This window comes from Crinia signifera, chromosome 4 (assembly GCF_055691185.1).
Source record: "Crinia signifera chromosome 4, ASM5569118v1, whole genome shotgun sequence".
NCBI classification, from domain to species: Eukaryota; Metazoa; Chordata; class Amphibia; order Anura; family Myobatrachidae; genus Crinia; species Crinia signifera.
The window spans coordinates 93,300,270-93,326,133 of NC_139220.1; the positions used below are offsets into that span (position 1 = coordinate 93,300,270).

General features: G+C 42.1%; 1 protein-coding gene across 2 annotated transcripts in view; it reads left to right on the top strand.

Moving 5' to 3' along the window:
* The window catches only part of CPEB4 (cytoplasmic polyadenylation element binding protein 4), an 81,317-nt gene that overhangs the window by 15,423 nt on the left and 40,030 nt on the right, over positions 1-25,864 (top strand). For both annotated transcript variants that reach the window (XM_083181997.1, XM_083181998.1), the window contains exon 3: positions 6,119-6,200. In XM_083181997.1, the coding sequence (XP_083038123.1) occupies positions 6,119-6,200 (82 nt within the window). The remainder of the gene's footprint in view (positions 1-6,118; positions 6,201-25,864) is intronic.

Below are 25,864 nucleotides of genomic sequence, written 5' to 3' on the forward strand. Positions count from 1 at the left end.
CCCCCCCCCCCCCCAGCCATCATCCTGGAGGTGAATGGATGCCACGCACAGGCATCCATTCACCTCCTCCGCTACCGCCGCTGCTGTCTGCACAGTATAGCAGAAAGCAGCGCAGGCTCTGTGCCCCCCCGGTACAACCTGCGGACCAGGTTGCACGTCCCCCTTTGATTTGTAAATAGGAGCCAGGTCATCCAACCCGGCGTACCCATTTACACCGCCCTCTACCCAGTTCCTAGCTGTGTTCTACCCAGGTCAGCACCTGGGTAGAAGTCCCGTGTAAAGGGACACAGCGTGACACATTTTACACCGCCTCTGACCCGCCGAAGATCCGGTGTTTTGAGGCGGTGTAAAAGGGGTATAATTATTCAGCAAAGATAAGGTAGTGCACTTTGTTGCCCAATGGCACGTGCAGTACAAAAAAACCTTACTTGAAGTGGAACAGCCCTTGTTAAAGTTCAGTAACCTTTATGTTGAAGACTTCATTGTACGGCATATCTTGGTCCGCTTCTGTAAATAGTTCCAAGTTCTGTTAAAGGAAAGGTTTTTTTTTATTATTTATTATTCTCTCTGCAGTAAGCATAACATTATAAGACTGTAATAAATATTTTCTTCTTTTTTATTTATTCTGGGATAACATTGTAGCCCCCTACACACGGGGCGACGGGGGAGCCTGTGCTGAGCGATGGTCTAAAGCACACATCGTGGTATGCTCGCTGTGTGAATAACAATGCAGAGCGAGGCTTCGTCAATTTTTTTTTTTATAGGCAAATCCCCTCAGTGAAAGCATTGTCTCTCCCTGTGGGCATTGCCAACGTGCAGGCCCATGCATTGCCGTCTCCATACACACAAAGCGATCAGTGCTCCATTTGTAAGCAATCTAGTCAGATCGCTTGGAGATGGGGTGAAAACTTTAGAAAAAAATGTAACTTAAAAATTTGATTAGTGTCAGCATAGTGTCCCTGTCAGAATCAGCGTAGTGTTCCTGTGGCCAGCGTAGTTAGTGTAGTCAGCGTCCCTGTCAGAATCAGCGTAGTGTTACGCGGCCAGCGGCCCTGTCAGTATCAGCCTCATGTTTACTCAGCCAGCGTAGTCAGTACGTTCGCGGCTAGCCAGAGCTTATGTAGTTAGCGCAGTTAACACGTGTCATCATTATTGTTTAGGATAGATGACATGACAGGTGTGAATGTGTTCCTGAAACACCCCCACTATCCACGCCAGCCCGAAGCGTGGCGAGCGGACGCGGATTACTTGACGTGTATTCTGCGTCCCCTTGCGGGACTCGCTGCGCTTGCCATGCTTCAGGCTTGTTTTACACGTCCCCTTGTGGGGCTTGCTGTACTCGCGACGCTTTGGGCTCGCTGCACTCGCCACACTTTATAAAATCAACTCCACGCCGATGTGGATAGTGGGGGTATGAACTGGTCGGGAGGACGCGTAACGCATCCATACGCGGGGCTCGCCATGCTTCGGGCTGGCGTGGATAGTGGTGGTTTGAAAAGGAGCCAGTATGTAACATGGAGCACTGGCAAATGTGTCCTTTATTGTGCATGAGACGCACTTGCGCCTGCACCCCCCTTTGTACACGAGATGCACGTGCTGCTGAACCCCCTAACCCTGTCTCCCTGAAGCGGACATAGGCAGGGTTGCCGTACCCTGCCACAAGAATAACTGAGATACGCGTCTCAGGCAGATAGAGCGCCTCTCCGCCGGTGTACGCCAGCTCAGGGGATCTGGCGGTTACCGGTGCTGTGTGAGAGGTGCTCACTAGGCTTTCTGGGGACAGAGCTGCAGATCGCGGGGACAGTACGGTGACTACGCTACCTGATTGGGACACTACGCAGGGCTTAGCCGTTGGGCTAAGCTGACAACATAGCTTAGCCTATGCTGAAAACATAGCGTAGCCTGCTGCCGTGAAACTACACAAGTACCAACTAGATATTTACTAGGAGTGTGGTTTACATGTGATGTATTGATTTTTCCCATCTGTATTTATTTTTACATTATCCTATAGCTACATTAACTTGGTATAATATAAACGATCATTGTGTGCAGATGCTTAATAGTCAATATTAGTCTAGCTTTCAAGAAACTGAATGGAGCTTGCTGCAGCTTTTCCAGTTTAAAAACTAGGTGTTGACACAGTGATGTAGAGGAGAACTGGATTATTTCTGTGCCAAAGATTAGTTTCACAGCAATAAATGTACCATGCGGTACAGTATACAATGATCAATACAGTGAATGTCCTCTTTCTAGTTGTATTACTTACCATCTGATTGTTTTTGTTTATTCACCTGCTCCTAGCTCACCCTGGCGCTTAGGAGCAGGAAGTGCAGCCCCTTTTTGAATGACACTACAAGGAAAGTGAGGAAACTAGATGGGTCAAATGTTTCCTATATGCCATCACATTCTATGAGAAGTACATTAGAAGTAAGTAGGAGACCTAAAAGGGGAATTGGGTCACCAACAACTATGTCGACATGCAGGTAGGTCGACAGTCGACCTGTTTTTTTTTTTTTTTTTGTGCCGACAGGTGGTATATCATGCCCTACCATCCACTAGGGCAGGCATGTCCAAACAGTGGCCCTCCAGCTGTTGTGAAACTACACATCCCAGCATGCCTTGCCATAGTTTTAGCATTCCCTAATAGCAAAACTGTGGCAAGGCATGATGGGACTTGGAGTTTCACAACAGCTGGAGGGCCATAGATTGGACAGACCTGCACTAGGGCTTGGTGAGAGAATAAAATAGTGTGCCGAGAGTAGCGAGGCACCGTGCCTAAAGCGTGGACGCACTGCTACGCTTCAGTGTTTATGTTGACTGTGTCGATATTCTGAGGAAAAAACACGTAAAAAAAGCATGTCAACCTTTTAAATGTCGACCTTCTGTTGTGTTGACCATACTGCATGACGACCTACTTGCTGGTGACCAAATGATCCATATCCATAGAAAGTTATAGTCCTAAGCATTGCCGCTTCTAATTAGTCCTCAGTCTCTACATCCCCTCACCGAAATTTAGGAAATCTAAGGGTATGTACACTGGTTGATGTGTGCACTGAAAGATATCGGTGACTAATTTCCCTTGAACTTCCCCATCCTGGACGAACGATATTGTACATACACACTGAACGATGTGACATGATCTAGTTAGACTCTCGTTTTTTCTTCTGACAGAGATGCAAAATTGACACGCCTACACAGTTGACTAACAACCTTGATGAATGACACGTGGGTGTATGCGCATCATCTGTAGCATAGACGCTGGACGATATTTTGACAAGTAATATTCAGAAGGGACAAAATTAACGATATTGGTCAAAATAATCATAGAATATGTATGTGCCTTAAGAATTGGTTGCATGAAGCAGTGCCTGGTTCTCTTGCAAGTGGATGGAGCAGAGTACCTTGCAAGTGGTCTGCAGAGTACCCCCAGGGGTACTAGTACCCCAGGTTGGGAACCACTGGTATAGATTAAAGTTCTAATTGTGGGTCACGCTTCTAGTCCTGATGTTGCTGTGGTATAACACAGCAGTCATTGGATTCCTTATTTTTCAACCTCTCTGTCCTTTATGATCTTGTGCTCTTTTACCCAGCTCATACTGGTTTAATATCCTGATTCTTGCAATTTATTTTAAAATCTTGATCAGGCTAGATTTTTAAGTAACACATTTAATGAGTGAAACATTATTATGATGGTATAACTGGATCCCTGTTATACATACAGATGTGTCCTACTTCATTCATTCTGCAGTCACATCTTTCCAGACGATTTGTATATATCTATACCAGATTTATGTTACAAACGGCCAACTATTTGGCTGGATGGAAAGATGATTTTTATGTACAGCATGTGACCAACACTTGTCTGCTTTACCAGCAAAGATTGAGATCTTGGAGCAAACCGATTGGTTGCTAAATGAGTGGAGCAACTTTTTTGGGATTTTAGGGTTGGGCTAAGGGCTGATTCAGACTCATTTGCTCCGCTACAAATTCGCAGCACGAGTGGTTATCAAACGACCACGTATGCGCTTGGTCCAAAGTGAGCATGCGCGAGCCATCCTTGCAATTACAGCCCGTGATAGTAGGCCATTTGCAAGTTGATTGACAGGCACGTGGGTGGAACCCAGGCATTTTCTGGAAGTGCTCAGGAAAACGCAGGCATTGCGTGACCATTGGGAGGGTGGGCCGCTGATGTCGATAGCAGTCTCCTCCCGATGGCCTTTGCATCGCCTGTGAACAGGAGGAAATCCATTCGATGGTGGGTGATTACAAATGGATTTCCCCCTGTGTGTACGGCTGTGAATGTATTTACAGCCATGCACCGGGGCGGGGAGACACCGTGGTGGGTCAGCATTTACCTGATTGCTGGGCTGCAAACATTTGCAGCCCAGCAATTAGGTCTTAATGTACTCTACCGAGTGATCACAATGTGCATGGCGAAATGTGTGCAACCTGGCTCGCAGGTGAACTGGGTCCTTTCTCTTTCTAATACTCTCCATACATCCTGTTTTTGAACTGGGTCAAAATGTCCCACCTGTGCCGCTTCAACCGCTTCTAGTTGGTCTGGCAGGGGATCTAATTCTGCGGTCACCATCGCCTCTACACGTCGTTTAACTTCATATGCAAACTTGACATCAGTTTTATGGGTTTTTTCTAGGAGTTAGTGAAACTCCAATTCCGGGACTCATGACTAAAACTTGCAATAACTGCTGCCGCTCGTACTTCCAATTCTCCTTACACCTTGGATTGGCGGGTGTTGGCAGAGCTGCATCTAGTGTCTATGTCTATTAGTGTTTATTCTAGCATCCGCTATCTTTGAAAATCCATGCAGTTCCTCTTCCCTGCCTGGGGTGTCACTGTAGTGCTTCTAGCACAGTGTGGTCTGTATATCAGCACTGAAATGCAAACCAGACCTGTGTTAGAAACAGTACAGCAGACAGCGACACCCCAGTCAGGGAAGAGGAACTGCATGGATTTTCAAAGATAGCGGGTGCTAGAATGAACACGATCTATATTAATGTCAGGCTGTATTCTCTGTGGCTTGGCAGGTGAACAACCTGACCTAATGTACATGTAGCCATAGTCAATGGTGCTATATTTGTGTGCTGCAATTGTATTTTCCCCAGTGGGTTTACAGGCGTGCAGCATAACCACCTTGCAGCCATGGTTCCTGGTGCAGCAGTTGTGACAGGTTGTCTATCACTTTGCATTGGGAGTTTGGCGTCCGCCCGCAGGTGCCCCGCAGACCAACACTGGTACATTCCAGTGTTGCTGCTGCATGCTGTCAATCTGAGCTGGCACTAGGCTTGGCATGCATGCATGCCTCTAGGCATTCCAGTGCCCTAGGTATATGCCTTGGGCCAGCTCTGGTATAAACCCTTTATATTAGAAGTCATTGTTGTACTACTTTGACCATATGAAAAAACACTGCTGTACACCCCAGGGTTGTCTTTTTACACAGGGCACTAATCTGTCATTTATAATAGGCAGTGTACGCTTTATTTATATTATAAACCGTTTTCTTAATAAATTCATGGTTTTATTCATCTGTTAGCGCCCCTTGTGTAGCATAGATCTGTCACAGTTGTCCACAATAATCTATTCTACCTGATCTATACAACTTATTTTTGGGGCTTGATCCATTACGTAAATTTTTTTGGGGTAACCTATTTTTTATGTTAAATGCAAAGGCGTGACCTAAGGTGTCCCCTGTGGCTATCCAATTTGCCCGAAGTCTCACCTGCTGAGGTCCTAAAATAATGTCCCAATTAATGCCCCGTTTTTGCGAACTGTGAAAAACCTAGGTCTGTGAACTGTATCACTGATGCAATGTTTTTTGCCTGAAAACAGGTAATTCTTCATGCGGTTAAAGTGGGTTCTAATTGGATTGCCTGAACAGTAGAAGTATTTTTTGGGTAAATCTATGCTTTGGCAGGGTGAAATATTTTATAGTGGGCAACTGAATTCCTCAATGTGTAATTAATGCAAACAAACAAAATACCTCCATATTTCCAAATTTCAGGGTATTTCTGGAATTGCATCCTGCTTACATGTAACTTTCACGTGCTCATCTAAATATTTACTTCACTTACTTTACTTTCATTTTTATGTTCTTTTGCAGGATCGAACTAGAACTTTTGACATGCACTCGCTGGAAAGCTCACTGATTGACATAATGAGAGCAGAAAATGATTCTCTGAAAGGTAACTCCTCAGTTTCTTGTTCCCTTTTCTTTTCACAATTGATTTTAAATCTGTTTATTAAATATAACAAGCAGCTTCTAAAGCTAAGCAGGCTGTCAGTATGCAGTAGGAAATCTGGATGTGCTTGGCTTTGTTTATATTTTTTTTGGTGGGGCCTTGATTTATACTGTCAAAATATTTAGTACATATTTGCTTAAATTGCATGATGTATTTGCGCACACTTTTTATTTTGAGACATGTGGGTGTGTCATGGATCCAGCAGTACTTTTGACAGTGTTGGTGATCTAGAACAGGATAACTAGCATGCAGACTAGGCTGCTGTCATACATACTGGTGTGGGAGTCTTCAGCGCATCTGGAAGTGGATGCTCCTTGCTATACCAGCTTCTGCGTTCCGCTTTAATTTTCCTTTAGAGTTGTGTTGACTCCTCTATTGTGCTCCAAATATACTTTTTTTTTTTATATTTTCTTGGTATACAGACGTTAGGTTGACCACTGAAGGTTGACAGGCTTTAGGTCGACACTTTAATAAGGTCGACTGGGTCAAAAGTTTGACACAAGTATTAGGTTGTCTTCGGGAAGGTCTACAGTCAAAAGGTCAACATATGCCGACAGGTGGTATATCATGCTCTACCATCCACTACGCCGCGGAGAGAGAAGCATGGCGCGTGGACGTGGTACTGTTGAAATACGGGACCAAAAAAAAGAGTGTAAAGCCCATGTCTACCTCTATCTTGTTGATCTTTTGACCCTGTCGACCATAGACATGTCGACCCTTTTCATGTGTGGACTTTATGACCGGGCAACCTTCAGTGGTGGCCTTAAGAGTGTCGACCCAATAACCCATACTCAAAATAATGAGGAATACTTTCTACTTGGAGTTGTTTTGCATCCTACAGTATTTGCGAGTGACACCTTTTTAACGAAAAGTCAAATGAAACACATTAAGTGCTGCACAGTCACTCCACCGCATAGTATGACTGACTAAAAGACTGATTAACATGCAAGGAGGATACATTTATGTGGACACATCTGCATATTGAAATTTATGACAATTCCAGAAGATTATAAATGGACTTTTAATATAGATTGATGTGCAGGGTAGTGAGCTTCGGTCTTATTGATCTTTTGATTTTACTATGCGCTCCAATCAGCCCATTGTTACCTGGCATAGTAAACGTGTGTTTTGTTTTTCTTTCCCAACATTGCCAGTATAGGCATCAGAAATGTATTTAACCATCTGATGAACTTTTATGAATGGAAGAAAAAACTCGTCAAATGAGAACTGGTTTATATAACTGAAGTCTTTATTTGCCAGAAAGTAACTGTTGTACATACAGAGCACTAAAGTGTGTATGATCACCCAGATGTTTGAACCAGGGTACAACTCAGATGTTTGCAGGTGCTGTTTGGCAATGGAAGCATTTGGCATTTTCCTGTGGGCTCCAGCCATAAGGGAGCACAGATAAATGTATTTATAACCACTTTCTGCACCCTGCTGATCACAGCAGCTGCTGGAACACAGAAGCATAGTTCATAGTGCTGCAGAGACAGTAAGGGTGCTGGCTTGGATGCACCTAGTATGAACTTAAGCCATTAATGTGTGTCCATATGGTAATAGATTTGAAACCTAGTGGAGCAGGGACTGATTCATATTCCAAATGGTCTCTGTAAAATGTAGCATAATGCTGATGTACAGAGGTACCTTTTTATATGACACAATCATTTAAACAATGACCATTACAAGTATTACATTTGTAAATCAATGAGCTACTAACAGCACTTGGGTCCTATAATGTATTAACTGCTATAAAGAGCACTGGTGTAACAGAGTTGTCACTACCAAACTCGAAATAGATATGACTGAAGTAAGCTCCATGCAACTACAGTAGGAGACTGACGTGTTGGATAATGATATGCTTCCAACACATTTTGAAGCTCTCTCAAGCTCCTTTCTGAACTTTAAATAAGCAGATTTACAATGCTTTGTGTGAAACAAATATTTGTTTACCAAATCAATTTTAAGGTGTGGGCCCACCACACAATATTCAAGGCTGGCCCTTGACAATTGATCTGTACCCTGGCTTGTGGATAGAGTAAACCACTTTGGCACCACAACCTTTTGTTCATTCGCATTTTCCTTCTAAGTTACTGATTAGCTTAATGTTTGTATACCATCGCTCTGTGCTGCATTACATAATATTTATGGCATCCTATGTGTTTGTGGAATACACTAAGGCCAGGTACACCCTAGACAACATTATATATGAATATGTTGAGAACGACCATTGGTTATAGCAGATTTTGACAATTTTACCAAGTGTGGAGCACTATATGGATAGCGATGCGCACTTCCGCTTGCCGATTGCGTCAATGTATTTTTAAGTCTGGTGTTTTTTTACTGTAGATGTATCTTGGTCACAAGGCAGTGAGACTAGAATGGATGAGGAGGCTATGCTGATTAATTTGATATGACACCTATATTCTGTGACTGAGTCTGTATGCGGAATAGAACTTTGGAATAAAACTGCAGCTTCTACATTGTAGCACTTCATATACAGGTTCAGAGATTGGCTCTCACATGTCTACAAGTGTCATATATGAATGCACAGTCTCCTCGTGCATCCTAGTCACATTGGGTTGTGACTAAGATGCATTTTTGGCAAAAAAAGATGGTGACTAGAAGATTCTCAAGCGACTTGCATGCAGCAAAGATAAATGAGGACACATCTGTTCATAACAAAATCTGTTCATTATAAAAGCAAACACAAAATCATACAGCATGTTATGCAATATATAATAAACACACGTTTATTGTCCAGTGATAGATAATCTGATTAATTTTGAAGTCCAAATAAAAATCCTAGCAGAACAAAGAAAAAATTGCAGTGATCCTTCTGAAGATTAAATCCGCTGCTGTCTGAATGGTTTAGTATGGTCTGCAATGTGTATTGACTGCTTGCTTTAACTCATTTTGTATGTATGTGAACATGTGCAACTTAGGTGTATGTCCCTCTCTAACTCCACTACTCTAAGACTTTGCCCGCACAGCTCTCTGACCTTGCAAAGCTTCAAACTGGCACTGAAAACCTACCTGTTCATAAAATCGCACCCTTCTGCATAACCTAGTTCAGAGGATGTTCATCTTACCTGCCCCCTCCCTCCTGTCCTGGCCATTCCTGCCATGCTCACTTCCTTCTGGGCTCCTTGCCTACGCCTCATGTCCCCTGTATCTCCCCCTTCCTCTAGACCAGTGGTTCCCAACCCTGGTCTTCAAGTACCCCCAACATGTCTTCCAGGTTACCTAGCACGTGCACTCATTCAGACACATTTTAAAAGATCCACAGGTGGAGCTCATTATTTCACTTGTGACTCTGTGTGGATACCTGGAAAACATGCACTGTTGGGGGTACTTGAGGACCAGGGTTGGGAGCCACCACTCTAGACTGTAAGTTACTTGGAGCAGGGTCCTTTTTCACCCCTGATCTTCTTCTCCTACACTTCAATTACAGGTCTCTCCAATTCAGTGATTGTCCATACCTGCATTTCTTCTCACTTGTAATCACTCATTTTTACCAACTATAACCTGCCCTTGTAGTACACGTGCAACTACTTTGCTTCCCTACATCTCAGCTGTATTGTGTATTGATAATTGTACTACTTGTTACCTGTGCTCTGTTTTAGTTACGGTTTTATGTTTTGTTCTGTGTACCCTGTTTTGTTCTGTTGTGTGCTATATGTATGGCTATGCGAACCACCTGTGTGTGTGTGTGTGTGTGTGTACACACACACACACACACTTCTAGTCTATCAAGAAATAATTGGTTACCTGTGCACTAGGTTTGTCATTAATGGTTTGGGGCAAGCTGCTAGCTGTCAGTGTTGCTCACCTTGTAGGGTAGAGGTATGAATACTAGAACTGTGCTACATACTGTATATAGTTATAGGTTTAGGTAGTTGTAGAGTGAGACAAAATGGGAGCGATGCGTAGATCTGGTCATTTGTGTACCCTTTTTTTGTTAAATCTAATCCATATTCACAGAATTGATGCATTTAGTATGCACAAGATTCTTAAAATATTATTATTATTATTATACTTTTATTTATAAGGCGCCACAAGGGCGCCGTACAAAGGAACAATACAGGGAGACAAAACTTGGCATAACATTGAATAAATAACAAAAATAGAGTACAAATAAAGAGAGCCACAGTTCAATACACATTACAGCTTAAATATAAGTAGTGAGGACTCAATCAACATACAACTAGAGGCTTGAGGCCAATGATGGAGAGGAGTATGCAGACGTAGATGGTCACTGAGTGTTTGAGTATGGGAGAGCTGTGAGTGAAATGTGAAGAGAAGTGGGCTTTGACAACAGGAGGGAAGAGGGCCCTGCTCAGAGGAGCTTACAATCTAGTAGGAAGGGGAGACAGACCGATTACAAGAGGTGTACGTGAGTGGGTGGTGGTTAGATAGCAGGATGTAAAAAGGCAAGGGGTCGGAGAACCAGCTAGTTTATGCAGTGGAAGGGTACGCTTTGATGAATAGGTGAGTTTTCAGTGCCCGTTTGAAGCTTTGCAAGGTCGGGGAGAGTCTAATGGAGCGAGGGAGTGCGTTCCACTGAAGGGGTGCAGCACGGGCAAAGTCCTGTACTCTAGCATGGGAAGCAGTGATCAGGGTGGAGGAGAGATGACATTCGTCAGCCGATCGTAGAGGGCGGGGCATGTAAATATGTGGCATGCCATTAGTCTGTGTGTGACTTTGCATGTATGCAGAATTGAATATATCTGTAGTTGCGTAAATCAGGCACAATTTTATGGAAAAAGACTCACAAAAAACTTTGTGCTACTGTGTTACACAGTACTCACACATTGTGCAACATGACTTGTAGTGGATGGATGGTAGATATATGTACACACATATGTACCTCCTTTTATCACTGTGTTGGCCTGACCAATCTGCCAACTGCTTTACTGGATCGTAACACACTTTCCAGCCACTTTTGGAGTTCCCAATCATTCCAATCCTTCCCACATCTCATACATAATTTTTGTCCACACTCCTTTCTACCCACTCCAACCACCACCTCACTCCTCTCTACATTTATGTTTTGTATTTATAATATACACATGTTAACCCCTTCCTGACAGAGACAGTTTTTGCGTTCCTGACAGAGCCCTTTTTTTCAAATCTGACATGTATCACTTAAGTGGGGATAACTTTTTTTTGCTTTTACTTATCCCAGTGATTTTGAGATTGTTTTTTCGTGACACATTGTACTTCAAATTAGTGGTAAATTTGGGTCGATACAGTCTGTGTTTTTTTGTGAAAAATACCAAAATGTCGTGAAAAAATGGAAAATTTTGCAATTTGCAAAATGTTAAATTTTCTGCTAGTGAGACAAATAATCATACCACTCAAAATAGTTAATAACTAACATAGACCATATGTCTACTTTATGTTTCCATCATTATTTCAACTTCCTTTTAATTTTTTTGGACACTAGGAGGCTTACAATATGAATAGCAAATTCTCAAATTTTCAAGAAAATTTCAAACACTGATTTTTTTAGGGACCAGTTCAGTTCTGATGTGACTTTGAGGGACTTGTATGTGAGACACCCCCATAAATGATACCATTTCAAAAACTGCACCCCTCACAGTATTCAAAACAGCATTTTGGAAGTTTGTTAACCCTTTAGGTGTTTCACAGGAATTAAAACAAAGTGTAGGTGAAATTTCAAAATTTCATTTTTTTTGCAGATTTGCAATTTTAATACATTTTTCTAAGGAACACAGTACATTTTACTAGAGAAATGTGACTAAAAATTGATTCCCCCAATTCTTTTGTTTTCATAAATATCCTATATGTGGCCCTAGTGTGCACGTTGACCAAACCACAGGCTTCATAATAGAAGGAGCACCTACTTGATTTTGGAGCCTCCTCTTTATGAGATTATTTTTTAGGCACCATGTAGGTTTCTAGGCACCATAAGATGCTAAAATTTAGGAACCCCCCCACAAGTGACCCCATTTTGCAAACTACACCCCTCAGGGAATTCATCTAGGGGTATAGTGTACATTTCAAACCCCCAGGGGTTTCACCAATTTTGATACAACTGGGCTGTGCAAATGCAAAATTACATTTTTTACACAAAAATGCAGTTCTGGCTCAAAATTTTTCATTTTCACAAGGAATGAAGGAGACAAAGCACCCCAAAATCTGTGCCCCAATTTCTCCCGAGTACGGCAATGCCTCACATGTGACCAAAAAATACCATTTGGGTGCATGGCAGGACTCAGAAAGGAAGGAGTGATTTTTGGATTTTGCAGCTCAGATTCTGGTGGAATGTTGGTGGGTGCTATGTTGCATTAGCAAGACCCCCCAAGCACCAATACAGTGGAACCCCCCCACAAGTGACCCCATTTTGCAAACTACACCCCTCAGGGAATTCATCTAGGGGTATAGTGTACATTTCAAACCCCCAGGGGTTTCACCAATTTTGATACAACTGGGCAGTGAAAATGAAAAATTACATTTTTTACACAAAAATGCAGTTCTGGCTCAAAATTTTTCATTTTCACAAGGAATGAAGGAGACAAAGCACCCCAAAATCTGTGCCCCAACTTCTCCCAAGTACGGCAATGCCTCATGTGTGACCAAAAAGTGGCAGGACTCAGAAGGGAAGGAGTGATATTTGGATTTTGCAGCACAAATTCTGGTGGAATGTTGGTGGGTGCTATGTCGCATTAGCAAGACCCCCAAGGCACCAATACAGTGGAACCCCCCCACAAGTGACCCCATTTTGCAAACTACACCCCTCAGGGAATTCATCTAGGGGTATAGTGTACATTTCAAACCCCCAGGGGTTTCACCAATTTTGATACAACTGGGCAGTGAAAATGAAAAATTACATTTTTTTACACAAAAATGCAGTTCTGGCTCAAAATTTTTCATTTTCAGAAGGTATGAAGGAGAAAAAGCACCCCAAAATCTGTGCCCCAATTTCTCCCGAGTACGGCAATGCCTCATGTGTGAAAAAAAGTGGCAGGACTCAGAAGGGAAGGAGTGATATTTGGATTTTGCAGCACAAATTCTGGTGGAATGTTGGTGGGTGCTATGTCGCATTAGCAAGACCCCCAAAGCACCAATACAGTGGAACCCCCCCACAAGTGACCCCATTTTGCAAACTACACCCCTCAGGGAATTCATCTAGGGGTATAGTGTACATTTCAAACCCCCAGGGGTTTCACCAATTGTGGTACAACTGGGCAGTGAAAATGAAAAATTAAATTTTTTACACAAAAATGCAGTTCTGGCTCAATTTTTCATTTTCATAAGGTATGAAGGAGAAAAAGCACCCCAAAATCTGTGACCAAAAAATACCAGTTGGGTGCATGGCAGGACTCAGAAGGGAAGGAGTGATTTTTGGATTTTGCAGCTCAGATTCTGGTGGAATGTTGGTGGGTGCTATGTGGCATTAGCAAGACCCCCGAAGCACGGTGAAATGATGAACCTAATAATCCATAGATGTGTGGTATATTTTAAAACACTCCTTTATACATAGGCCGGGTTTGTCGGGGCAAGTTTCACAGTGGAAAATAGTTTCCTTTCTTATTCCCTTTTTATAGCAAACTTTGCACCTTTTTTGTGTCCTGCCCTTTCTTGCAGTGGAGGGGATTTCGTTCGGAAAATGCTGCCCTGGTACAATACGGGGGCCAGTACTAGAAGTACTGGGGCCCTCTGCCTGCTGGTTCCCAAATACTAGGCCCTTTATGACTTCCTCTTGAAAGTGCATAAATGTCCCCCTCTGGCCGGTAGAACGGAATAGCACGTAAGCGTTATACAGTGCCATCTGGATGATATACACGGCCAGCTTCTTGTACCAGATTTTTGTTTTCCGCAGGGCACTGTACGGCTTCAGTACCTGATCTGAAAGATCCACTCCGCCCATGTACCTATTGTAATCCAGGATACAATTAGGTTTTGAGGTGTGGGTACTGGTACCTCGTACAGGGACGGAGGTGGTACTGTCTCCGTGAATTGTTGTCAGTATAAGGACATCCCTCTTGTCCTTATATTTGACCAACAACATATTTTCGGTGCATATTCCCCTGCTTTCACCCCTTCTCATTACTTGGGCAATGTGCGTTTTTGGGAGGCCTCTTTGGTTCTTGCGCACAGTACCGCAAGCTGCTGTACCTCTTGAACCAAGGGCCTTAAACAGGGGGATGCTAGTGTAAAAGTTATCCACATAGAGGTGATAACCTTTATCCAGGAAGGGGTACACTAAATCCCAGACAATTTTTCCACTAACACCTACGAGGGAGGGGGGGCATTCTGGCGGTTCAATTCTTGAATCCTTCCCTTCATATACCCTAAACCTGTGAGTGTACCCTGAGGTGCTTTCACACAGCTTATACATTTTTATGCCATACCTTGCCCTCTTACTGGGAAGGTACTGGCGGAATTTAACCCTTCCTTTAAAATGCATAAGGGACTCGTCTATGCAAATGAATTTATCTGGGATGTACATCTCTTCAAATTTGGCACTGAAATGACCAATGACCGGCCTGACTTTAAATATCCGGTCAAAGGTGGGATCATCTCTGGGTGGGCACTGTGCATTATCGTTGTAATGCAAAAATTTAAGGATCGTCTCAAATCGAGCCCGGGGCATGGCCATACGGTAAAATGGGGTGCTGTACAGAACATCTGTACTCCAATATTGCCTAATTTCTGGCTTTTTTACTATGCCCATATGAAACACCAGACCCCAAAACGTCATCATCTCTACTGCATCTACAGGGGTCCACCTAGCAAATGATGACGTGGGGTTTTGAGCAATAAACTGCTGGGCATATAAATTAGTTTGGTCCACCATTAAATTTATAAAATCATCAGAGAAAAATAATTTGAAAAAGTCAATTTCTCTGAGACCTGTGGAATCAAATTGGATTCCTGGCATGGCCAAAAACTCAGGAACCTGGGGCTCAAAATTGTCTGGTGGTGGGGTCCATACGAGATCAATTATTGGGGGGTGGGTCTCAGCTGCTCTACGGGGGCGTCTTTGAGGGGGTCCCTCATCACCAGAGGAGGAAGAGGAGCTTAAGACGAACCCTTCAAATTCCCCGCTTGCATCACTGGCTGTGTCAGAGTCAGAGGCAAGCATGGCATATGCCTCCTCCGCTGAATACATTCTTCTGGATGACTGGGATGACATTTGGGATGCCATTTTTATTTTTGTGTTACTGGTAGTGAAATGTTTCAACACGTGTATAGTGTAGGGGGGGGTACAAACTTTATTTCAACCCGGGGGGTATGTAGTGTGTAGTGTGTATGTAGTGCAGAAAAAAAAAAATACTTTATACAAAAAAAAAAAATTGAAGGGGTTAAAAAAAAAAAAAAAAAAAAGGTCCTGCGCCAAAAATTGAGCACAGATGTTGGTCAGTAACGTCCGTCACTGAACAGCGCTCAAAGGCAACAGGAATTTGATCAAAAAAAAAAAAAAATAGATCAACCCTGTGCCGAAAAAGATGATCAGTGATGTACGTCACTGATCAGCGCACAGTGGCCACAGGACACCCACAAAATCACAGTGTGTGTAAAAAAAAAAATTAAAAAAAGACCCCACAGCACACACAAAAAAAAAAAGGTGATCAGTGATGCGACACTGATTACCAGTGAGGGGCAGCAGGTGCACAACCTTTGGTGCAACTGACAGTGCAACTGGCAGGTATATATATAAAAAAAAAAAACCTCTGCACCCCCAAAAAGTTGCTGATCACCTCAGATATAGTGATCAGCACAAAAGGCGGGGGCAGCAGACACAAAATTTAGCACTCTCTATCACTATCTCTCTCTATCTCTCACTATCTATCACTCTATGACACTGCAGCAGCAGCACTGACAGTTATATATATGAAAAATAACCCCTGCACCCCCAAAAAGTTGCTGGGGGTGCACAAAAGGGGGGCAGCAGACACAAAATATAGCAGTCTCTATCACTCTCTGTCACTATCTCTCTCTATCTCTCTATCTCTCTATCTCTCACTATCTATCACTGTATGACACTGCAGCAGCAGCACTGACAGGTATATATATATATAAAAAATACCCTGCGCCCCCAAAAAGTTGCTGATCAGTTAATTTATACTGATCAGCACAAAAGGGGGGGCAGCAGTCAGTTATATAAAAAAATATATAGCACAATCTGTCACTATCTCTCTATCTCTCTCTATCTCTCTCTCTCTATCTCTCTCTATCTCTCTCTATCTCTCTATCTATAACTCTATTATACTGCAGCAGCAAAAAATATAGCACTCTCTGTCACTAGGCCTCTCTATCTCTCTCTCTATCTCTCTCTCTCTCTATCTCTCTATCTAATAACTCGCAGCAGCACAACACAGCACAACACAGCACAGGATGTCTCAAGAAGAAGCAAGATCCAGGCAGTGATCAGGTAAGTATTTAGCAAGTTCTGGTCAGTAAATGGCGACAGCTGGGCACGGTGACCGCACTGCACGCTATTCCAGACCGGAATGGCGTCTGCAGTGCAGTCACCGTTAGTTTAAACCCCCCTCCATGGCTGTGATTGGTCCGTCGGTCCGACGGACCAATCACGGCCTTTGGGGGCGGGCGGGGTGAGGTGGGGTGACACCAGTGTCACCCTTACACCCCGCGGTGATTGGTGCTGTACTTTACAGCACCAATCACCTCCGATCCCGTGTCACCGGCGAACGTTATTCGCCGGTGACACAGAAAACGCTGTAATTGGCTGTTCACACTGAACAGCCAGCCAATCACAGCGATCGCCGACGGGGGGGCGGCATCGCAGCCCCCCCTGGGCATGCAGGGACATGTCTGCTGTCAGGGACAGCAGACATCGTCCCTCTGTCACTGCGTCTCTAGACGCAGTGACAGTTAGAAGTCATGACATATATATACGTCATGTGTCGGGAAGTACTTCCCGGCCATGACGTATATATACGTCAAATGTCGGGAAGGGGTTAAATTACATCTCTATTCACTCATGAATACGGACAGTTTCTGTATCAAATGCATGCACAGAAGTAAATGTATGTGGTTGTCCATCCTATTTAGTCTGCTAACCTTTTGATTAATAGGCATTTTGGGATGTTCAGTTGGTAACATGCCAAAATGCATTCATCTTGAAGTAGACTAACAGAATAGTAGGTACATTAGTCCACCAGTTATTATGCAACTAGAAAACAGCTAGTTTTCAGTGTGAAAAAGTGTGCGAAACAAAGCCTTCACCTATCTGGTTCTAATGTACCCAGTTTCCTTTCTCCATCATTCGGACCATCCATAAACCTCTGTGCTAATGACACTCAAATCTACCTTTCCTCTCCTGATCTCTCTTCCTTTTTCCTTACTCGTGTTTCAAGCTGTGTCTCTGCTATCTCTTGTATGTATCAGCCCTTTCTTAAACTTGACATGTCTGTCTGAGATTGATCTCACCTTCCCACATAACCTCACCTCTCTCACAAATTCACTATCTTTTGGTGGCACAACTAACTCTTCTAGCCTTTAAGTGCATGGCCTTGGGGAAATCCTTGATTCCTTCCTCCTTCAAACCACACATCAGTACCTTTTTGCAGTCCTGCCGTTTCCATCGCAAAAAATTTCCAGGCTCAGGCCAGTTCTTAAGAAGCATGGGCAGAAAAGATTTCCTTAATTGCCCACAAAAATAATAAAGTATAATTTATTTTAAACCAACTACTAATTGCTTGATGGTCTATATGCATTGTCCATTGCAGCACCCCCATTCTACCAATTGGATAAATCTATTATCAATTGTGGTTTAACACTGAGTACTCTTGAGTACCCACTGGGGCAAAAGCCTTTTCCCTACTGCCCTACTGTATATCAGACCATTTCTTACCCTGGATGCTACAAAGACCCTTATTCACTCACTAGTCCTCTCCAGATTGGACCACTCAAATCTACTCCTAAAAATGCCTCTTTGCACTTCTTCAATTTGCCTTCACTGCTGCTGCCAGACTTCCTCTCCAAAGATACTACGTCTGTCTCCCCTCCCCTACAAGCCCTACACTGGCTCCCATTCTCCTTCTGAATCCAATTCAAGCTTCTCACACCCAATTACAATGCCCTCTCCCACTTGCATATATATGAACTAATCTCCCTTTCACATCCACCGTCTTCACTCTACAAGTACATGCCACCTCTCCTGCCAAATGATTATTTCCTGCCTCCAAGATTTTGGATATAGTGCTCCCTACCTATGGAATTCACTACCTCTCCCTATCAGACTCTACAAAAGTTTAAAATCTCTCCAGACCCGCTTCATCAAATCCAGCCATCTCTTATCCCCTACCCCCACCTGTTACATGCTTAGTTCTACCTGTGTTGCTCCTTCCTGTCTGCCCCTTCCATTCAGAATGTAGGCTCTCCCAAGCAGGGCCCTCTCCACTTACGTGCTTTATCTTTTAAACCATTTTCTACTCCATACTCCCTACAACATCATCAATACTTTTGGTGTCTTTGCCTACTTTGGCTTGTACTGTAAAGCTGGATACAAACTATAAGATTATCTGCCCAAACTTTCTGGTTGTAACGAAATTCTGTTAATGTATGGGAGCAAATGAGAATTGACCATTTGCTTCCATACACTGAAAAAGAGACAAATGGATAATCGGACAAATCGAATAAATTTGTTAAATTAAATAGATTCAACCAAACAACCATTTTTGCCCATGCGGTATTTACATATGATTTATTGCATGTAAAAATAACACATCAAGTGCCAAATTGTTGTTGAACCCTCCCAGGGAGCTCAGGGGGCAGATTGGTCCGACTTGTCCTAAGGAGAAGTGTATGGGGGCCTTAACTCTTCTGTGGGCTTTGAGCAGATGAGTTAGCCTTCCTCCCTATGCACCTAAGCATGGTGATCCATTACCCTATTTTTCTTAGGGTCATGGATCCCCCTTCACCCTTTTTCTTTACTTAGACCACTATTGATAGCTACTAAATTCTGTATACCATGAAATCTCCACAAGACCTACATTTGGTAGCAGCTCTGACCCAGTTATTTAGCCATCATAGTTTAACCATTGTCAAAGTCTCAATTTTCTTCACCACAGTTCACTTTCTGCTTGGTAACATTGTAATGAGATAATCAATGTTACTCACTTCACCTGTCTGTGGTTAAAATCCTCTATTTAAAATGAGTTCTACTTGCTACCTCTTTTATCATCCTGCTATGAAAATAAGAGTATTGTGATGGCCTATCTAATGCCTTCATGATTTATAAATAATTGTATCAGATTATGTTAAGGGCCTACATGTTTAATAATTGTGGCAAGTTTTGCCTTTTTCCGAATTTTTTATTTTTTTTGCAAGGATTTTCAATTGTTTTAAGGGAGATATTCAATCCTGGATTCCAACTGTGAGATCATTCCAATAGTGGGAATCCTGGCCCGTTTTCGCCTGGCTTGACCGTATATCCACAGACAGAATTCATTGTTCCGCCGATCTACTATCAAAAAGGAGGCGTGTTGGAGAGAATGGCCGTGGATTGTTGAGATCCGGCTGTGAATTCAACAATCCACAGCCGTTTGTGAAAAAACAGACCCAACTGGTTTTAAAGTTGCCATTTTTGTCGAATTCCACATTCATGAAACGGCGGCCACTGCGATTTCCCGTCGGGGATTGAATACTCCCCTGTGTCTTAAGGCGCAAACAAATGTGGCAACGCCAGCTTTTTGGCTGAGCGATGTGCTGAGCTGGGCTTTGACTATTTCTTTTTAGCAGAAGCACTGGCTTTCCTTGCGGTCAATAGTGAATTTAAATAATTGAATAATGTGATTTATTACTAAAAAAATACAACCTGTCTGATACAAGTAGCGGTTGTAGTAAAGTACTAGCCTACTGCAAAAAAAAAATACTGTATGTCGCTAACGTTAACTAAATGGATAGCTACATAAACGGAGTGATTCTCATGACATAGTGTTACGCGGCCACTGCGCAAGTAAGTAAATCTAGGGCCTTATAGGATGGGGAAATTGTATAAAATACAGTATTATTAATTAAAGAATCCAATCAGTCACTTGAAAAATACATCCAGGTGGTCTAGACGAAAATGATACAGCATTTTCACCTAGTAAATTTTTGTCATGTCGTGGACTAATATTTAGCCAACATTTTCGTTATTTAGAAATTCCTATTTTCGTAAATTACATTTTAGTCACAGAAAAAAACACTCTGACAAATAGTTTGTCAGTTTTCAGCAATGAAATTAACGGAGTAGCTCCGTCACACTTTTATCTATGTCCTGTATTAAGGTTAGGTCTCTAGCTCATGTTTTAGTGTAATAATTATTTGAAGATCTATTACAGTCCTTGGCTTTAGGTAATATATAATTGTGTGATAGACTGCTAATGCTGCAGCCAATGTAGACATCAGAAATTGTAGGACCCAGTAGAAATAAAGCAAGCCGATATCCTACCTCACCTATGTATAGCATGTAGCAATGGTGCCTGCAGTAGTCCACTACCAAGTTCCTTTTGTTATAAAAATACATCTAGTAGATACAATGCACCTGTTGAGTTCTTCACACTTTCTTTCTACATTTCAAAAATGTGTTGTGTGGATATTTTATTTTACAAAATAGTGTGGCAAACAGGGGGGCCATCTGGATGTACAAGTTCTGTGGATGTGGTTATTTGAGGAGTAGCAATACTAAAAAAAAGTTTATTTTTTATACAATTCCCCCTTGGCTGTTTCACACAGCAATCAGATTTCCTCTTCCCATTGGGCATGAGTATCCATATTCATTGACAGTAAATTACATTTTTCTATAGTGGAAACCTTTCCATACTGTACATGTTGTAATGTTTGCCTTTGTAATTGAGTTTTCAGTACATAAGTACTATTTTTTTTTTTCAGGTCCTATAAAACTGGTCACATAACTGATTCACATGCACTAGAGCCAACACATTATTACTGTATTACAAGTAGACTACCATAGTTGGCACTAGAGCGGGCGGTGTGACTCGGAGCCAGATTGTTTCGGCAGGCGAACTTCACAGCATGACCTCTGACCAAGTCATGGTGCTCAGAGCCACACAGCCATAGATGGAAGCATCCAGCAGCAACTGAGCTCAGATCCTGCCCGGCATTGGTAATCCCAGGATTGGAGTTCAAATCCTGGCCATTTTGAGGGCCAAATACCAATAGGCATTGGCTTTTTTGGATCTGTGACCATCAGAACACATACAGGATTAACTAAAAGTGTTATTTTTATGGGAGTAGAACTCTAATGGCACGTAAAGAAAAATATTGGTGAAAAATCGAATATGCCAGTTTTTCACTCCCCGTATTTCATTGCTGGTAATCTGATAACCCCCCTTAGAAGTATGTATATCTACAAAGTTGCTGCTATATAAATAAATGAAAACTGTTTTATATTTGACCTAAAAAAAAAAAAGATAAAAATGTCCCAGTTGGCTTCCAAAGTAAGAACAGCTGGATGCAAGGATTACATAGTTACTGGGCCTGTGAATAAGCTGCTTTCCCTGCCTCGCCTTACATTCTGCATTCCTCTAATCTAACACATTCATGATTGTAATTGTGGAGTAGGGTATAAATAGATTTTAAAGTACATGCTCGCTCGTAGGTCAAATCTCATGACTGAACAACATTTTTTTAATTATGTATTCGACTATGAATGTCCAGTTCTCTATATCAGGTGTAACAATGTGTCAGTGGATTTATATTGCAACTCTTGCTGAACAAATCTAGGGGTAACCGTTCCTGAGCTATGCATAGCTAACAAATGATTGTTAAGATTTTAATAATAATTTTGTTAATTTAAATTTTTATATAACACCCATCTCTTAATAGTACAAAGTGCTTTGCAGCAAAAACTACAAAACAAGCTTAACATTGATATTAGAATAAAGACTTTCCTGTTTACTAATTTCACTATTTTAGAAAGATTCTATACTGTATTTGGGGATTCTCGAACTCTGTGGGGATGAGAGTTAAGGCCCCCATATACCTGAAAGACATTGCACCTAATCATACAATCTCGAGGGATTGTAAAATGGATTGTATGAAGATTGTGTGCACACAATCATGCAATGCTGGCCCCGGGGGGTTGGAGGATTGGTCCTCTAATCTGACGTGCTGCACGTCAGATCAGTTGGAATTGGAAGCAGATTGCACATGGCAATCTGTCATTAGATGGCTCACGCAACTGGGGTCATTTGCCACTCCCTCCCTGACTAGCAGAGAAGAGTGGTACAGCTTCGGACGGGCAGCTTTAGAGAGCAGTGGACGGCCTTCTACTCAATTCTATCTCCACTGTGAAAACTGTTTTCAGAGGATTGCTGCATTTGGGCTATTTAATAATGGAGTAACGCTGCAGATGTGACCAGATTGGTAGATGTTACCTGAAAATAAAAAAAAATAGTAATAAAAACTGGATATTTGGTACTCCTAGCCTTTTGATCCTAGTAGCCCAGCCCCCTATTTAAATGTAGCTTCAATCATACAATCATGCAGCAGATGGATTGTATGACTGATTGTGAGTACATTGTGTGAGCAAAAACCACTAAGGATTGCCGGGGAGTTGAAGGGAAAGACGCAATCATAGATGGCCATCTTTAGAGTCAGTCAGAAAGCTGAAAGTTCAGCCTGCAGATGTGTTCAGGGAGATTCTAGGTAGAGTTAATAGTCCATCTACAGATCGCAGTAATCAAAGGGGGGCCGTAAGGAATTACTTTGGTCCTTGGTCATGTATGGTTTTGAAAGTATGTAAGCCACTGTGGCACTGGTGATGAGTATACTCCAGAAGATGTGACCTACCGATGACAGATTTGAACCATCTAAGGACTGTGCTATCCAGGTCGCAGAAATTGTCACTTGATTAGAATCCGATGGTGTCAGATGCTGCATAGAGATCAAGAAGTATTAACATTGAATAGTCACCTCTCTTGCCATTAGAATATCATTTAGCACACATTCCAGAGTCCTGTGTCTTCTCCTTAATCCTGACTGGAATGGATCATAGATATCATGGGTTTCCGGGCAGGTTTTAGATGGGTTGCAAACACTTTCTCAATAACCTTTCCTAGAAAGGAATTTTAGCATTTCTCACAATTTTGGCATTGACAGCACACATGGCTGACTGTTTTATTTAAGCCATACTATTTGTGCGATAGACCATATTTTCTGTAGACTAGTGGTTTTTATGGCTCTCAATATTGTAGCACAAAGGGTTAAGTAGTCACCTGTGCTCAAGTATGCATATCTTGAAAACCTGGATTGTTAGGATGCCTCCATGACCAAGTTTTGGAACCTCTGCTGTAAACTATATTATATTATTTATTAACACAAGAGCAAGCATTTTAAATCTAGGCCAGTACTGTAGTTCCCACAATTTTTTGAATCACGGTGCCTCTGAGTAGTACAATTGTGTTTTTGTTTTTTCACAACACCCCATGGGCAAAAGCATATTTAAAATAAGTACTCTCTGTTTATCTTATCCTTTGGGTGAGTTATGTGGTAATGGTCAGGATTCACTTCTGTTTGTCCACAATTTGCCTATCACAGTGGTCATAAAAAAAATTAGATCCAGACTAATTGAAAATAATTCATTTTATTTTAGCAAAAATTATAGACTTGTTCTCTTTTATGTTTTATACTTCTGCTGCTTTCACATTGCCTAAACGTTTGAGACCCGGTATTTTGAAACGGTATTTAAACTGTATATTACCGTTTCAAACCCCTTTCACACTGCACATAAATACCGGGTCTCAAGCAGGTTTGCAGTGTGAAAGCAGGACAGACAGTAGCTATAAGACAGTGTAGTGCATATGTAATGAGCCGCTCATTCATATGCACTGCGCTCATTACATATGTGCATATGTAATGAGCGGCTCATTACATACGCGCATATGTAATGAGCGCAGTGCATATGAATGAGCCACTCCTTAAACATTCACATATGTAATGAGCGGCTCATTACATATGCACTGCGCTCTCAGAGCTACTGCCTGAGTCCTATATATCGGTTCAGAGCCATTCGCACTGTATAAAAAACAGCTCTGAACCGTGTAGAACTCTGCTTTTTACCAGTTTTCAAATACCGGTTATTTGTAACCTGTAAATGCAGACTGGTGCTTTTTCCCACTGCAGCTCTAACCGTTTTAAAAGGCTAAAAAGGGATGCAGTCAAAATACCAACGGTCAAAATCCCGAATCGGTCATAATACAGACAAGAACAAAATCCCGACATTTAAAATCCCGACAAGGACAAAATCCCGACAGGGTCAAAATACCAACATATAGAATGTACAGGTGAAACAGTCAACATGACTTTCCTTCGACAGGTCGCAAGGTCGACATGGGTTTTTTCACTGATTTTTGACCCGACATGTGCCGACAGGCGGTATTTCATGCCCTACCATCCACTAGGGCGTGGTGGGAGAATAAAATAGTGTGCCCGAAGCATTGCGAGCTATGCGAGGGGCTGCGGTTCACTTCCAACTGTATCCAAGTCGACTTGTGTCGACATTCGGGTCAAAAAACAATGAAAAAACCCATGTTGACCTCGCAACCTGTCGACGGAAAGTCATGTTGACTGTTTCACCTGTACATTCTATATGTCGGGATTTTGTCCTTGTCGGGATTTTGACCCATTCAGGATTTTGACAGTCAGGATTTCATACCGACTCCGCTAAAAAATCGGCAATATACCGGTTAAGAGCTGCAGTGTGAAAGGGGTATTATTTATTAGTGTCGATTTTTCCTAGTTCAGATGTTGCAGAACCATGGTATTGGTTGTGAAGTTCTAATGCATCCCCTACTAGTAAGGGATTATGTAATAGTGGTGGAATTTCCAATGGTAGCTAAAATTTGCCCCATTTTCCTGGTATGTGTGGGGGTAGTAGCAAGAGAGGAGGAATATTGGCATCTTCAGTCACTGGCAGTTATACCCTCTCCTTGAGCCGGAGTTTGTCAGGCTAGACTGGACAATTGGCTGAACTCCCTCCACTGTTAATGAAATTCAATAATTTGGTGCATTTGCTTCTAACACACATTTTGGAATTGTATACCCATCTATTTTATCTGATATATAACTCATTTGAGTGAAGAAGGAATGTACTTTTAATTAGTAAAGGTTATTCTGGAACATATGATGGTCAGCTTGTGCTCCCCTTGCGGGCTTGTTGTTCCTATCAAGTTATGATAAAGTGCAATTTATCGACTAGTAGTGTTCATTCTAACACCCCATGGGCAAAAGCATATTTAAAATAAGTACTCTCTGTTTATCTTATCCTTTGGGTGAGTTATGTGGTAATGGTCAGGATTCACTTCTGTTTGTCCACAATTTGCCTATCACAGTGGTCATAAAAAAAAATTAGATCCAGACTAATTGAAAATAATTCATTTTATTTTAGCAAAAATTATAGACTTGTTCTCTTTTATGTTTTATACTTCTGCTGCTTTCACATTGCCTAAACGTTTGAGACCCGGTATTTTGAAACGGTATTTAAACTGTATATTACCGTTTCAAACCCCTTTCACACTGCACATAAATACCGGGTCTCAAGCAGGTTTGCAGTGTGAAAGCAGGACAGACAGTAGCTATAAGACAGTGTAGTGCATATGTAATGA